At 50.3% G+C, this 14,625-nt stretch overlaps 1 protein-coding gene across 2 annotated transcripts in view; it reads left to right on the top strand.

The window, feature by feature from the left end:
- Positions 1 to 14,625, top strand: part of CAMTA1 (calmodulin binding transcription activator 1) — a 689,419-nt gene that overhangs the window by 666,803 nt on the left and 7,991 nt on the right. Inside the window, exons 13-22 of one of the 2 annotated variants that reach the window (XM_087820144.1) lie at positions 218 to 414; positions 818 to 896; positions 1,123 to 1,438; positions 1,864 to 2,387; positions 3,164 to 3,351; positions 3,826 to 4,072; positions 4,906 to 4,977; positions 6,489 to 6,509; positions 7,798 to 7,991; positions 8,722 to 8,796. In XM_087820144.1, the coding sequence (XP_087676270.1) occupies positions 218 to 414; positions 818 to 896; positions 1,123 to 1,438; positions 1,864 to 2,387; positions 3,164 to 3,351; positions 3,826 to 4,072; positions 4,906 to 4,977; positions 6,489 to 6,509; positions 7,798 to 7,991; positions 8,722 to 8,796 (1,913 nt within the window). The remainder of the gene's footprint in view (positions 1 to 217; positions 415 to 817; positions 897 to 1,122; positions 1,439 to 1,863; positions 2,388 to 3,163; positions 3,352 to 3,825; positions 4,073 to 4,905; positions 4,978 to 6,488; positions 6,510 to 7,797; positions 7,992 to 8,721; positions 8,797 to 14,625) is intronic. The other variant, XM_087820145.1, reaches the window with a different exon arrangement.

The following is a 14,625-nucleotide window of genomic DNA, read 5'->3' as shown; positions in this document are numbered from 1 at the left end:
TTTTTTTTTTGGTAGCATTGTACACTTTCCCTGACGCCAGGGTGTCAGCGCTAGCAGATAGATTCGCGTGTTCCTGGAGTTGTGGAAAATTCCCTGCGCCACGACGGCAGATTCTTCATTTTCAGTCTTGTGTTTCCAGTTACCAATCCTAAAGCTTTTGTTTCCCCTCCGTCAAAACGCTGACTCTCCGATGCCCACGTGAGCTTTTCCCTTACAGTGTGCCTCGGGCCCGGGGACGCTGGGGAGCTGCTTCGAGAGCCGGGTGGTCGTCGTGTGCGAGAAAATGATGAGCCGGGCCTGCTGGGCCAAGTCCAAGCACTTGATCCACTCAAAGACCTTCCGTGGGATGACCCTCTTGCACCTGGCGGCCGCCCAGGGTTACGCCACCCTGATCCAGACGCTCATCAAATGGCGGTAAGGCGGGGGCTCTGCCTGCCGCGGGCGGGTGCGCGGCCTCCCTCTTTGACTAGGGTTTCCTCTCGAGCGTTTCAGGGGTGGCGAGGAGTCCGGCCCCTCAGGGAGTGTCCCAGCCTGTGAGCAAAGGACTTTCCCTGAGGACGGTTTCCTAGGGAGTCTTAGGAACTTCTGCCCAACAAATACTGAGTGAGGCGCTAACCGAACGTGGCCCTTTTCTTTCCTCTGGGCTCTGAGCAGCATGGAGAGTCCAGGTCACCCTGTGAGATTCAGAGTCTGTTTCTTCACATCAGGGGTGGTAGAGGCTCGGTTTGGTTCCCCTCCGTGGGGTTCTACAGCATGCCTGGTGTTTCCTGTTCACACGGGTTAACTGGGCCATAATTGCCGGCGTGGTCCCTTACAGCACGAAGCACGCGGACAGCATTGACCTCGAACTGGAAGTTGACCCCTTGAATGTGGACCACTTCTCCTGCACCCCGCTGGTAAGGAGGAAGCTCATTTATCCCCGAGCCGTCTTTCCAGGCTCGCCCAGGGACGTAGGTTCCCCGTGTGGTTCCTCATTGACATGTGACCCTCACCAGAGCTACTTTGTAACAATAATGTTTTGTGGCCCCCTGGGGGTTGCCAGCAAGGACACATCTGTCCTTTGGCAGCAGTGGCAAAGTAAAGTACGTTTTAAACTCGTATTGCTCCCTTCCTGTTTTTCAGATGTGGGCGTGCGCCCTCGGGCACCTAGAAGCTGCAGTCGTGCTGTACAAGTGGGACCGCCGGGCCATCTCTATCCCTGACTCTCTAGGAAGGCTGCCTTTGGGAATTGCCAGGTCAAGGGGTCATGTGAAATTAGCAGAGTGTCTGGAGCACCTGCAGAGAGATGAACAGGCTCAGCTGGGGCAGAACCCCAGAATCCACTGTCCTCCAAGCGAGGAGCCGAATACAGACAGCTGGATGACCCAGTGGCACAGCGAGGCCATCGCCTCTCCAGAGATACCCAAAGGAGTCACCGTTATTGCAAGTACCAATCCAGGTAAAAACTCAGAATTTTTGCAGCTCAGACTTGGCAGAGTCCCCGTTGGCTTTCACGCAGCTGCCCTCAGGAAAGCCCTTAGGATACTCACCTACGTTTATGGGTTTGGGGTGTTTTTTTTTATGTTTCTGATTTTCCCTGTTTAGCTGTAAGAATGCCTAGTGTTACTCCCCTACCTCCCCCCACCCCACAAATGCAGGAAGTAGGGAAAAAAAAAATCTGTGTCCGTGCAAGAAAGAAATATAAATTGTGGAGGAGGGTTATCTGAATACGTTATATGCTCCTGGGGAATACTGAAATGTTAGGGACGTGTCTTGAGTTCCGGCTTTGCACTTGGTATCTCTCAGGCATAGAGAAAGTGTTAATTCGTTAGGGTTCCTAATTTGATCTCCTGTCCTGACTATCCTTTCTACTGTACTTTTCAGAGCTGAGAAGACCTCGGTCTGAACCCTCTAATTACTACAGCAGTGAGAGCCACAAAGATTATCCAGCTCCCAAAAAGCATAAATTGAACCCCGAGTCCTTCCAGGCAAGGCAGGAGAAGCTGCTGCCCACTGCACTGAGCCTGGAACGGCCCAGTATCAGGAAACAGAGCCCTAGGTCTAAGCAGGCTGCCCCCGAGACAATCAGCCCCAGTGAAGGAGTGAGGGACTGCAGCCGGGAACTCTCCCCTCCCTCTCCAGAGACTGCAGGACCCCAAGCCTCTGCATCTCAGCCTGTAGTAAAGTGGAGTCCCAAAGATCTTTACATTGGTGTGTCTACAGTGCAGGTGACGGGGAATCCGAAGGGGACCAGTGTAGGAAAGGAGGCAGCCCCCTCACAGGTGCGTCCACGGGAACCCATGAGTGTCCTGATGATGGCTCACAGAGAGGCGCTGGACACAGAGACGGGGCCCCACCGGGCTGGCGCGGCGGCCGAGGACTGCTCCCGGCCCATGGACGACATCCAGGTGAGCGCGCGCCAGGCGGCCTGCGAGGCCGGGCTGGCGGCAGGGCCTCCTTGATCGTCACAGTCAGCTTCCAGAGGTCATGTGATTTTCTCACGGGAGGGTTGGAGGCCTGGCCTAGGGCGATGCCGTTGGGGCTTCCTCTTTACTTGGGCCGCGTGTTCCCTCCGTGAATCAGTGCTGTGAACCGGGCCAGGACGCCAGTGACCGGGTCTCGGCAGAGCCGTCTCTCTCCGCACCAGTTCCTCAGAGCTCACCCACGACCCTTCTTCCTTGTACCCAGGGGGACGGATTTCACTTTTTTTTTTTTTTTTTAATTTCGGAGAGGGAGAGGGGGAGAGAGGGATAGAAAACATCAATGATGAGAGAATCATTGATCAGCTGCCTCTCGCACGCCCCCTACTGGGGATCGAGCCTGCAACCCAGGCATGTGCCCTGACTGGGAATCAGACTGGGAATCGAACCGCGATCTCCTGGATCATAGTTTGATGCTCAACCACTTAGCCATGCCAACCGGGAGGAACTCACTGTTTGTGTATTAGCTATAGTAGAATCGTGCCTGATAATAGCCAGAGCAGGAGGCCTATGGGTAGAATTTGAATGATCTGTGATTGGATCTGTGCAGCCATCAGCCAGCCATAAAGGGCAGATTGGCGTGAGGCTCTGATGACATGAAATACCCCTAAAGCTTCGTTCATTCTCTCCAAGGTGGGGGGAGGGGTGGCAGGCCTTATAAGGGTCGTTCTAACCTGGGTGTCCCGTGAACCCCCGGATTCCAGGTGAACATGATGACCCTGGCAGAGCACATCATCGAGGCCACCCCTGACCGAATCAAGCAGGAGAACTTCGTGCCCATGGAGTCCTCAGCTGTGGAAAGGACAGAGACGGCCACCATCAGCGGCACCATGAGCTGGCTGGCCAGTTACCTGGCAGACGTCGACCACCTGCCGAGCGCTGCCCAGATCAGGTCCGTCCCTGCGCGGGATAAGCTCCGGGGGTTAACAGGACCCTGGGGGACTAACAGGATCTGAGGGTGCCTGGGGACCTCGCTGAAGAAGGGAATAAGCATTAGGACGCCTTCCATTTCCAGCCCTGCCCATGCCCTCACCTCTTCCATGATTTTCCTCCTCGTATCAGAGCACCTGAGCTAATGCGTCATAACGTTTTCCCCCAGACTCAGTTCAGGTGTCACAGGGGCACCGTGTGTGCTTAGTGGGTTTAATATTTGGCATGGTACTGAACTCATAATAGGTCTTCAGTATGAACTTACTAGTTGGAGGACAGTTAAAGTCGGGGTGTGTTTAGCAGCTGAATGAAGGCCTTTTCCTAACAGTCTGCAGTGGCTCCTGGTGGGGAGCATCTTGTCTCAAATCTGTGTGTAACAGATGGTGCAGATCGATCACCAGTCTCTCCCCCCACCCCGTGTCTCCTCTCATTTCAGGAGCGCATATAACGAGCCTCTAACCCCTTCTTCTAATACCAGCTTGAGCCCCGGAGGCTCTCCGGTCAGTGAAATGGCTTTCGAGAAACCTAGCCTCCCCTCGGCGGCAGACTGGTCGGAATTCCTGAGCGCGTCCACCAGCGAGAAGGTGGAGAGTGAGCTTGCTCAGCTCACCCTGTCTGACCACGAGCAGAGAGAGCTCTACGAAGCCGCCAGGCTCGTCCAGACCGCCTTCCGCAAGTACAAGGTAATGTGGATCGGGGTCCCGGCGTGACAGTCGGAAGGCCAGGGAGGTGGAGGAAGGTCGCTAGCGTTCCTGCCAACACGTAGGCCAGGCCATTTCTTCCTTTCCTCGGAGTCTATAGAATTTTCATTTGAATGATTAATTATGTCGCATAGAATTATTAATAATTTTCAGAAACTCTAGTGAAATAAATCTGACCGGTAGTGTGATTGACGGTCGTCATCCTCTCAATTTATTGTTGGCCGTGAAAGTGGACATTTATTATTTGTCTAATATAAAGTAAGTGGACACCTCACCACCAGGAATTTATGGCCTAAAGTGGGGGCTTCTAACTGGAGGCCTGGGAACTGACCTTGGGCAGCCTGGCAACTCCTATAATTTTATGGTAAAGCATCTGTATGTGCATTTTGGGTGGGAGACGGTCCATAGCCTCCCACAGATTCTCAAGCACTCACCACCCGGTGAGTGTGAAAGCCCATTCATGGGTCCAAAAGTGGAGGACTTGGGTCTCAAAAACAATACAGTGGAGATCTGGCAGGTCATGGACAAATAGAACTTTACCTAATTGGTTACATACTTTAAAATGATTTTTTTTTTATGTCACCTAACATCCAAATATCATGGTTCTATTTATAAGCAAGAATAGTTGGAGATTTATTCTGTGAATTCACTTTTTAAAATTTGTACTTAAAGTTATCTCTGTATTTTGGTAAACCTGGTGTCTCAGTTCTGAGAAAGTTAATTAAATGAATGGTGATTCTAAGTCGTAGGAAAGTTGACATTTCTCATATTAAATCGCGTTTTGTTTTTTCCCCTGACTTGACTTGACGCTTAAGGGCCGACCCTTGCGGGAACAGCAGGAAGTGGCTGCTGCAGTCATCCAGCGTTGTTACAGGAAATACAAACAGGTAAACCAAGTTCAGGGTCACACTGGGAAACGCGCCCGGAGGGTGCTGGTGTGTGGATGGCCAAAGAGCAGCTCGTTCAGGGCCGGAACCAAGGCTGCCTTTGAGTTGCCTAGATTAAAAACAAGAGGGAAATGTTCCAGAGGGGGGAAAAAGAGGGGGAAAAACATCCATCTGCAATTAGACATATGCCACAGAATAATTTTTGTTCAGGTATTTGGCCTTTGATACTGGTCTGTGAGGATCTATGTTCCCATAATTTTACCTGTAAACTCCATAGTGATTAAAGAGCTCCAGGGGGCTTAATATGGTGATTGGAGGAGATAAATGCTGGCTCGTACCTTTGACCTTGAATTATATACATTCTGTCACCTTCAGCCACCTCTCCTTTCAGCTGCTTCTTACCCATTTTACAATGAACAATTAAAAAGTCTTTGAAAACCATAAAGTGCTTTTTCAGTGCTTAGTTAAAGGCTGTGACAGGAATAGCTAAGTACTCTTTCATGCCTGTCACTATTTCCAGGACAACCTGCAGGGTCACATAACTACTGTCAGAGGGAAAGGGGACTGATTCATGGAGCACCTCGTAGGTACCGGATCTTCTAGGCGCATCAGCTCATTCGCTCCTTACCATTATTCAAAGTAAACAGTTTTATTTCCATTTTACAGACAGAGAAGCTGAGGCTCAGAGAAATTAAGGAAATATTAGATCATTTTTTTTAAAAAGAAAGAAAATATTAGATGTTTCTAACCATCCAGGTGGTTAAAACACATAAAACATTGCCTAATTGAGTTTTGAATGGTGCATGTGCTAAAGTTCAGTCCTGTCAGTAGATTCTGGAACCTTTTATTAGGTTGTGCTTTAGGCAGGTTTTAAATTTTTATTTAAAGAATGCTAAATACTACGACGTGTTAAAAGCCACGTAGAAATTTGGGATTATGTTCTCTCGCTGTGGTCTAGGGCTTTCATTCCTGATGTGGGCTGCGATTTTCTCAGGCTTCTGTAGGATTAAGTTCTGTTCACGCGTGGGGTCGGGGAGGGGGACGCCTTCGGCTTGTAGCCCGTTGAGTTCCTGATCCCAGGAAACGAAGGTTTATTGTGTAAACGCTGACACCGCAGTGCCCTAGCTCTCAGGCAGGGGGCGCAGCTCTGCGCACCCGCTTCTCTCCTCGGGCAGGCTTCACATTAGCACACGTGGTGCCCAGAGTCAAAGTTTCAAGTCTGTGATTACAACGGGTACTTATTCCAAAATATGTGTTTGGTGGTGGTGGTGTTTTGGTGTGTTTTTTTAAAATCCCCTCCCAAAGTAGTGTTTTCTACAGCCAATAAGACAGAAAGCATTCTTTTTTGAAATACTGACCGATCTAAGGCAGATGAAGATAGAAGGCATTGATACAGCCAGGTTGCCTTTTAGTTGTTGGTGGTGGTGGGAGTTTTATTGGTTTCTGGTTTTTCAGTTGCATTCTATTGAGCAATCTAACGTTAATCTTGTATTCTCTGTTTCTCCCCCAAGCTGACATGGATAGCCTTGAAGGTAATGAAACACCCAGCCCTCTCACAAATCATTCCACCAGTCACAAACTCCACACCCATCACCAACCACAAACGGGCCATTGCGATGGCAGGGCCATGAATCAGGCATCCCCCCCCTCCCTCCCTCACGAGGCCACCTGACCACAGGGCGCCTGTCCTCTGGGGACCACGCGCTTATTCAGTAACAATAATTGAACACTTTCTTGGCCAGTGTCAACCGAAAGAATCCATCCCAGCCAATCACTGTGGCCCAGAAGGTCCTGAGTGCACACTGTTGGAGGCTCTGCGGGGTATAGTGTCCTTGTCTTAAAAGACTTCCGGACAAATGAAATTGTCAAGCAGGCCAGATAAGAGGAAAGGATCCCTGCAGGAGGGCCCTGTTTCCTGCACGCTCTGAGAAGTCCCTTTCCTTCCCTCATCCCACCTCATACATGCAAAGACAGATGTAGGCACAGGGACGTTCTGAGAATGTTTTCCCTCTGATGGTAAGTTGTCCCCTGAGTCATATTGTTTTATGAGCAGCTTGGACATAGCATTTTTTTAAGTACAGAGGGCTCTGTATTTTTAGTGCCCAGAGACTGAAAGGGAAGAGACTCCTTTTCCCATGCCGTCATCCCTCCCTTTGAGAGCCCTGCCACCAGCAGGGTGGAGGGCTGTGGTCCTGGCCCCTGAGCCACCCCTGGATCTGTGACAGCTTTCCAGGTTTTGTGGCTTCAGCTTGTGTTGGTCCTATGAGTGTTAATCTTCTGCAGGTTAAAATGGCCTGAAGGTGTCAGCGTTTCATGATAAGCCTTGTCTTTGGGACCTTGTAACTCAGAAGTTTGTTCACGGGCTGATAGCGAGGACTCATGCTGACTGCTGCGTAGACTTGTGTGTGGTGGGAACTGGGAGACAAAACAGCGGTTAATTACAAAGATTTCAAAATTGGAGGGCAAATATTAATCTTAGTCATTTAAAATTTTACTTCATGCGTTTTTAAGATTTTTAAATGTCTTAAGTGGATTACCATTAAAAAGCCTTTTTTTAAGAAGGGCAATTAACATATTTTGATGTTTGGGGGCGGGAAGTACATTAAAAGCAATACATAGTCTAAAGGCGACTCTTCAAGTAATACTTTGCGTTTTGGAAAGGTAGGTGGGAAGCTTCCTAGTTGGCCTCCCCGGTGATTAAACCTGAGAGGGAGAGTACAGCAAGGAGGGGGAAGCGGCTTCTCCTCGGCCGCCCGAGGCGCGGAGGCCCCCGGCGCGGCTCCTGTTGCTACTGTCCTGCTTCCTCTTGTCTCCCTGCAGTATGCACTTTATAAAAAGATGACGCAGGCTGCCATCCTTATCCAGAGCAAATTCCGGAGCTACTACGAGCAGAAGAAGTTCCAGCAGAGCCGGCGCGCGGCCGTGCTCATCCAGAAGTACTACCGCAGCTACAAGAAGTGCGGCAAGAGACGGCAGGCCCGCCGGACGGCGGTCATCGTCCAGCAGAGGCTCAGGTGGGCGCGGGCGCGTGCGGGGAAGGGGGCGGGCTGAGTGCGACAAGCCGCCGTGTGCCCACGTTAGGTCCCTCGGCACTGATTTTCTTTCCAGGCCGTTCTAGAGGTCGAGTCTTTGTAGGGCTATGCCTGTGTCTTCTCATCCGTTTTTGTCTCTTTAGCCCATTCTCTCTTCACCTCCCACCCAGTTATTTTGACGTTTCCGCCCAGTTTCAACTTGTATCCGAATTTGGCAGGACCCAAGGCTCTACTCAAAAAGGTGGCCCGTGTTACCGTAGCCTGACCTGTAGCGTTGCTGCAGGGATCGCCTTGGGAGAGTTGAGGGAAGCTCTTCCATTTGAGAGAGTGTAGTAAAAGTGCTCAGCAAGGTAAAATATGTTGACAAAAGTTTAGGAAATAGTAGCCCAAGGTGATACAGTGTCGAAGTCGGGCGGGTCAACTTCCAGACTGAGAAAGCCTGTGTAACGCCAGGATGCCTTTCTCAGCGAAGTCAGCGTGTCGTAGAGCCGTGGAGAGCAGTCAGTGCCATCCGATGGGCAGTTTCTCCCTGGGGGGGTGCTTCTGCACCCCCTCCTTCCCCTGGGCAGCGCAGCATCGGCTCCCGTTGTTGGGTTTGCTGTACTATTTCATTAAAAGCCCTGCATCCCTGCAGACGCCTTTCCAACTTCTGGGTGTGAAACTTTACAGCACCCTTCTCGTGACAATAATTAATATTCTGGCTCTTTTTCAGGAGCAGTTTGCTAACCAAAAAGCAGGATCAAGCTGCTCGAAAAATAATGAGGTTTCTACGACGCTGTCGCCACAGGTAGGTACATTCATCGTCTTCCCTACATTTTATTCATCACGACTAATAGAACAGCCCAGATCTTCTGTACCACTCATTAACTCCTGTGTAAAGCTAACACCACCACCCCCAACAAAGAATCAGGGCGAACCCCCCAAATGACATCAGGACAATAGAACTCTTTAACTAGGGACTAAGTTGCTGCCGTTGGAACCCTGGTAGCTCTGCCAGAACGGAGATTCACGCCAGCATTTTCCTGTTTTAATTTGGGTGTTAGGACGACTTAGTTGGACGAGCTTTTCATTCCGTGTTTCCTTTAGCCTGTTGTTTCTGTGCCACATTGAGGTATGTTCTTCAAGCTAAAGCCTCAGGGCGCTATTGTGTGTCCAACCAGAAAAGAAAGTTTCTCTTCTGCACCCAAGGCTAGAAGTAGGATGTCTGGGGGTAGCTGGTGCCCCCTGCTGGACGTGTGGTAGATAACAGGCTCTGTGGACTCCGGGGTAAAGCTCGGCTGTGGAGCCAGACAGGAGGAATTCTAGGAAGGGACGCACCCCCGAGGTTAGAGGCACATTTTCATGAGCAGATAATGAATTCTACAGACACAGCACCTTCCCGTGGAGCTAAGCCAGAGGTCTTTCTCTGTGTTGCCTCGAGTTGGAGTTTTCTCTGTGAAGACCAAGTTCTTTACTTAGATTTGGGGGTCTGGTGCAGTGTTGAGGTTTCTTTACTTAGGCTAATCCAGCCTGACGTCTGTAACAGTGGCATCGGGCCATGTTCACATGCCTGTCCCTGTGGCCCTGGCGTTTCTGTGCGTTGGGAGCCGTGCTGTTCGCAGAACCTGACTTGAAAGCACACTACCCGACGTCTTACTGCATTGTCCCAAAGGCCCCAGTGTTCACGTCCAATTGGATTCCTCAGACATTTCATTTTACTTTTGTTTTTCTTATTCCTAAAACTATCTGCTTGCTAACTTTGAAAATGTTTTCATTTGAGACTTCATAGGGGCTAACTGGCTACCTGTACTTTTACTTAAACTAATGAAAGAATTCACTTACATGATGGTAGAAGGGACCGTGCCCAGAGCCCCATGTTAGCAATAATAAAAACTTTACAGAGTGCATCCTTTAGCACCTAGTGGGTGGCGCGTGGCTAGAATGCTCTGGAAGAAGCTCAGGTACCGGCAGCTAAGCCTCAGCAACCCGTCTGCTCTCCACCGGTATCAGCTAAGCAATGAGATGCCAGTTTCGATGCCCTGACGCAGCAGGTCCAGGTATGGACTGTGGCTCTGACGTAAGGAAACCAGTTCCACAAGCCTTACTCCAGTCAGTCTCTTTGTCACCCAGTCCTACCTCTAACTTAGCACCTGAGTGGTTTATTTTCTTCCTTCCGGGAAGGTGTCAAGGACTCCCTCGGCCCTTTTCCGTAGGTCCTCACGTAGGCTCGCCCCCTCCTCCCCTTTTCCTCACCTCCCTGCACCGTGAAAGCCCCAGGGGGAGTCCCTCCAGCACTGTTGAGGCCGAGAGAGTCTATTTTCAAGAAAATTGCCTTTTACATTTCTCTTCTTCAGGCGACTTCAAACACCAAAATGTTCCCAAGTTAAATTTTCCTTGTTTCTTCTAGTCTTAGCCTCGAGCTTTGAACATGTGGACAGGTCATGCCACCCTGGTGGCAATGAGCATTTTCTCTTTTTTTGGCCGAGGCCATGCGCTGTGTTTCCACGGGGGTGAGTTGTAAAGGCTGCCTCCCAACGTGGGCCCTCGCGTTTCTAGCACTCTCTCCTCAGGCTGGAGAAAGCTTCCTGAGGGCCGTACCTGGCACGGTCCCTGTTTTAACTGTGACTCAGCCTTGTCAGGCTACCGAGAAAGTCTGCTAGGAAGACAGTGTCAGGCTGAATTTCTGTTCACTGTTTGGGATTCAAGACCCCGTTGGCTCTTTCTGGGATGGGCCCTTTCCCGGTTCGGATTTTAGCACAACGCGCAGGCAGATTTTAACGGCCTGTGTCTGCTGAGAGGTCAGTACCCACGCCCCGTGCTGTGTGCGCTGTGGGGGAAGGGAAGGGCGCTGAAGTCCGCCCTGGACGCCTGAGCTGACGTTTTTCCCTCCGACGAGTGTAACCCCGTTTCCTCTCTGGGTTACTGAGTAGATTCCGAGGGGAACTGTCATGCGGCTTGTCACTTAGAAGCATCAAAACAGCAAACCTCGCATGTCCCCCTCTTAGAAAGATAGGCAGGAAGCAGCTTCAGGAATTGATAAGAGGTGTCCAGTCTCTTAAGGACCTGCTGTCACGTGACCCCAGCGTTTTTAAGCTTAAATATAAATTGGTGAGTTTTCTACCCGCTCATTTCACACACCTGACCACCACTCTTCTTTTTTTTTCTTTTCTCCATAAAAGGAACCACTGTAACTCTCTTCTTTTGTTGAAATAAAGCTATTTATAAGGTTTCTGTTGTGACCCTCACGTGCTAATAGCTCTTTGGTGTTGTTTTACTGTCCCAAGCCCCCTGGTGGACCATAGGCTGTACAAAAGGGTGAGTTTAGCTGCCTGCGAGCCAGTTTACCTTTCTCTTCCATTTTCAATATTTTGCTTTTTGCTTGCTTGCATGGGGCTGCAGCCTAGGTATGCCAGTAAGTTTCACATCCATTGAATGAAACAAGATACAAGTAAAACTAACCCTAATTACTAACACTGCTACGTGATACCGGAACAGTCGCGAACGGTAGAAGCGCCGGTGCATGAGTGAGTGAAGGGAGGACCTGCGGCGGCCGCAGGGCATGCTGAGAGCCGGGTGGGAGAGGCCTTCGGTGTGAACCAGGGCTGGGGCGCAGGCCGGACCCTGAGGAAGGCCGCGCCGCGAGGAAACGTTAAGCAGGTGGTTACCTGTGATCCAGGGAGCTTGCCACCCGGAATTTTCTCATCGACTGTGTCCAAATTTCTAAAGCGAGAAGGCCCACTAGGTGGTATTGGCTTTTTTTTTTTTTTTTTTTTTAAGTAATCTACGTGTTGTTTAGAAAGACCGTTGTCCCGCTCCCCTGTCCCTATCATTTTATTTCCTAAATCTCCTTTCCCCGGCGCTGTCAGGTAAGTCGGTGCACAGAGCTGCCCTTCCCAACCCACCTGGCACGTTCCCTGTAAGGCGGCGAGCGAAGCTGACCTCCAGCGTCCAGCGGCACCGCCGAGGAAAGAACGTGTCACGGTCTTACACCCGAATGTCCTGTGTTGCCATGAAGAGGGTGTTCCAGTAACTTGTATTTTAAAGACATGATAAGGAACAGGTTTCAGGAGATTTTAGATTAGGCTGCTCATTTGTCAGGGGTGAGAGCCTGTGCCCGATGGGACTTGCACGCGTCTGGAGTGATAATCGAGGGTTTAGTGCCAGCACGTTGGTTTAAAATGAGAACAGAATTCACCAAATGCAGACTTGCATGTAGATCCATCTGTCAACTTTTGTCTTGTACGTATGTCGTCCTAAGAGAAGATGCATCTAAAATGCAATGTGGGAGCTACCTCTCTCGACTCGACTCGACTCGACTCTTTCATGCCTCCCCCTTCACTTTGCACTAACTAATACGTTGTACAGTCATTTGTCAGGTTTCTGAGAAAAGAGCACACCTCAGAAAACCTGAAACATCTTACATTTCTGCAGATATTGTTTGTTCACTATATTTTAAGCCAAAGGTGGGCAGACTTTTTTCTTAAAAGGCCATACGGTTCCCGTGGCAGCCGCTCAGGTCTGCCGTGGTGGCCCAGAAGCAGCCACAGATAGTTCATGACCGAGTAGGGTGGCCCTTCTGGCAGGCTGCACTTCCACAGAGATGCGTGGGGCTGGGTCTCGCCCACAGGCCGCAGTTGGCCAACTGATGGTAACAGGAGAATTGAGTCTTTAAAAGTTCTTCCTAAACCAAGACCTTCTTTTTATAAAAGGTTTAAAGTCTCACCTGTTTAAAACGATGGGTAGTCGTTGAAGGGGACATTTGTCAAAAATAATAACAATAACAGTAAAGCGGCTACGCTCATTTGCCCGTGTGACGAGTTGGTCCCCTTTAGAAGGAGGCGCTTGGATTCGTGCGGGTCCCGCTCGGCAGAGCCGGCTCGGAGATGCCTGTGCTCGAAATACAGGAGGAAAGCACAGGAGGAATCTCCACCCCCCTCTCTCTCTCTCTCTCGTCCCTCCCACCCTCTGCACACACAGGTGGTATTTCTGTCCGTTTAAAGAATTTCCCGGAGAACAGGTGCACGCCTAGTGTTGCGTTTAGCCGAGAGTTACGCCACCTCGCATGTCGCATCCGGTCACACTGGGCCACTGCGAGGAGCCGGCATCTTAGTAAAAGCGGCTGCCTACGCGCTTGAAACTTGCTAGTTTCTGGTATGTTGATGACCACTTTTCAGACCCCGGTTTTCTAAAGGTGCTTTTCAAGGCTAAAGCCAAGTCTCCTCTCCACCTTAATGCCGAGTCTCCAGCAGAATTCCTTAAGTGCCTCCTGCATTCCGTCCCCAGCTCCCAAAAGTCCTCCTGGGGAAGCTGGAATTGTATAGCATCCTCATGCCCCTAAGGCCTAGGGAACTCGAGGGGGAGGAGCTGGGGAGCTTTACAGTTCCTTCTAGAATTATCTAACCGGGTGACTCAAGGAAGAGCTTGCCTTCGGCTTTGTCTCACTACCAGTCGGATCTCACCCCCTCTTTGTCCCATCAGAGAAGCCACCGTGACACCCCCTCTCGTGGTCCCCAGGTTGAAGTTGCTCTTGGAGGCAGAACATTCTCTGAGGAGAACGTATATCCCTGGAATTTATGTCAAGGGAGATTATATACTTACTTTATTAATTGATAAAGCATTTAAGGCACTTAAGGTTTACCCATGAAAAGAAATATTTGAAAACTTAATTAAATTTCACGGTTTGTAAAACGCTTTTGGACCCCAGCTCCTAGGTTAATGAGACAGAAAGCTACCTTGACAGGCAGACGATGTCGGTCATCAGGATTGAGACACGATAGGCCAGTTCCAACAGCGCAGCCCTCAGAAAGTGTGTCACGTTTTCATCTCTGCTTGGGGACCGCAAAGAAAAAGCACCTGAGTCCGGCCTTTTCCCGGCAGGCTTAGCCCCTCGTGTGTCCAGCACCTTACGGTGGAGTCTTCAGAGTCTCAAGACCGCCCCAGGGGTGCGTTTGGTCTTGGGCACCATCACCATCCACTTCAGAGAAAGCTCGTTAGACACACAGAAAATCTGAATCAACAGCTTAAATTCCTTTCCTAGTTAACTTAGGCGTTAAACTACTTTTAGCAAATGGCTGAAGGGTTTCTAAGGTTGAAGAAACTTCTCAAGGGCACCTGCTGAAAATACGACTTTCCGGTGGGACGCGCGGTGTATGGAACAGGACGTCAGTCCAGCCCATAGCAGAAAGCAGTAAAGAGCAGGGCCGCATAAGGATCTGTCCCCGTGGAACAGGCCAGGAAGGACAGCCCCTCCCTTCTAGTTAGAAACAGCTTCCACATCTCCCTTCAGGACGTTTCTTTTCTCATGGGCATTAGAAAGTGTCCTCGTAGATCAGAGAGACCACTCTCTGAAAGCAAGTTGTAGGCGAACCCCTCTTCCCCTCTCGGGGACAGTGCTCCTGCGAGGGGGCTCCGTAACCTGCAACAGGCATGACAAGTATTGTTGTAAATGGGGGAGGGGGGGGTCTGGTCCTTAAATAAACAGCCTCTTTCTTGGAGGTTGCTGGCTGAGTTACCCATGTTCCATGAAGGCAGGTGGAGCTATCCTACTGGAATAAAATAACCCTAATCAGAGGAGGAAAAGAGAACACTTCTTGGACACATGTCTCTAAGCCACGCATTTTTCTCTGTATTTGACAAC

This window comes from Miniopterus natalensis, chromosome 9 (genome assembly GCF_054644295.1).
Source record: "Miniopterus natalensis isolate mMinNat1 chromosome 9, mMinNat1.hap1, whole genome shotgun sequence".
NCBI classification, from domain to species: domain Eukaryota; kingdom Metazoa; phylum Chordata; class Mammalia; order Chiroptera; family Miniopteridae; genus Miniopterus; species Miniopterus natalensis.
This window is presented reverse-complemented; position numbering and strand designations above follow the sequence as displayed.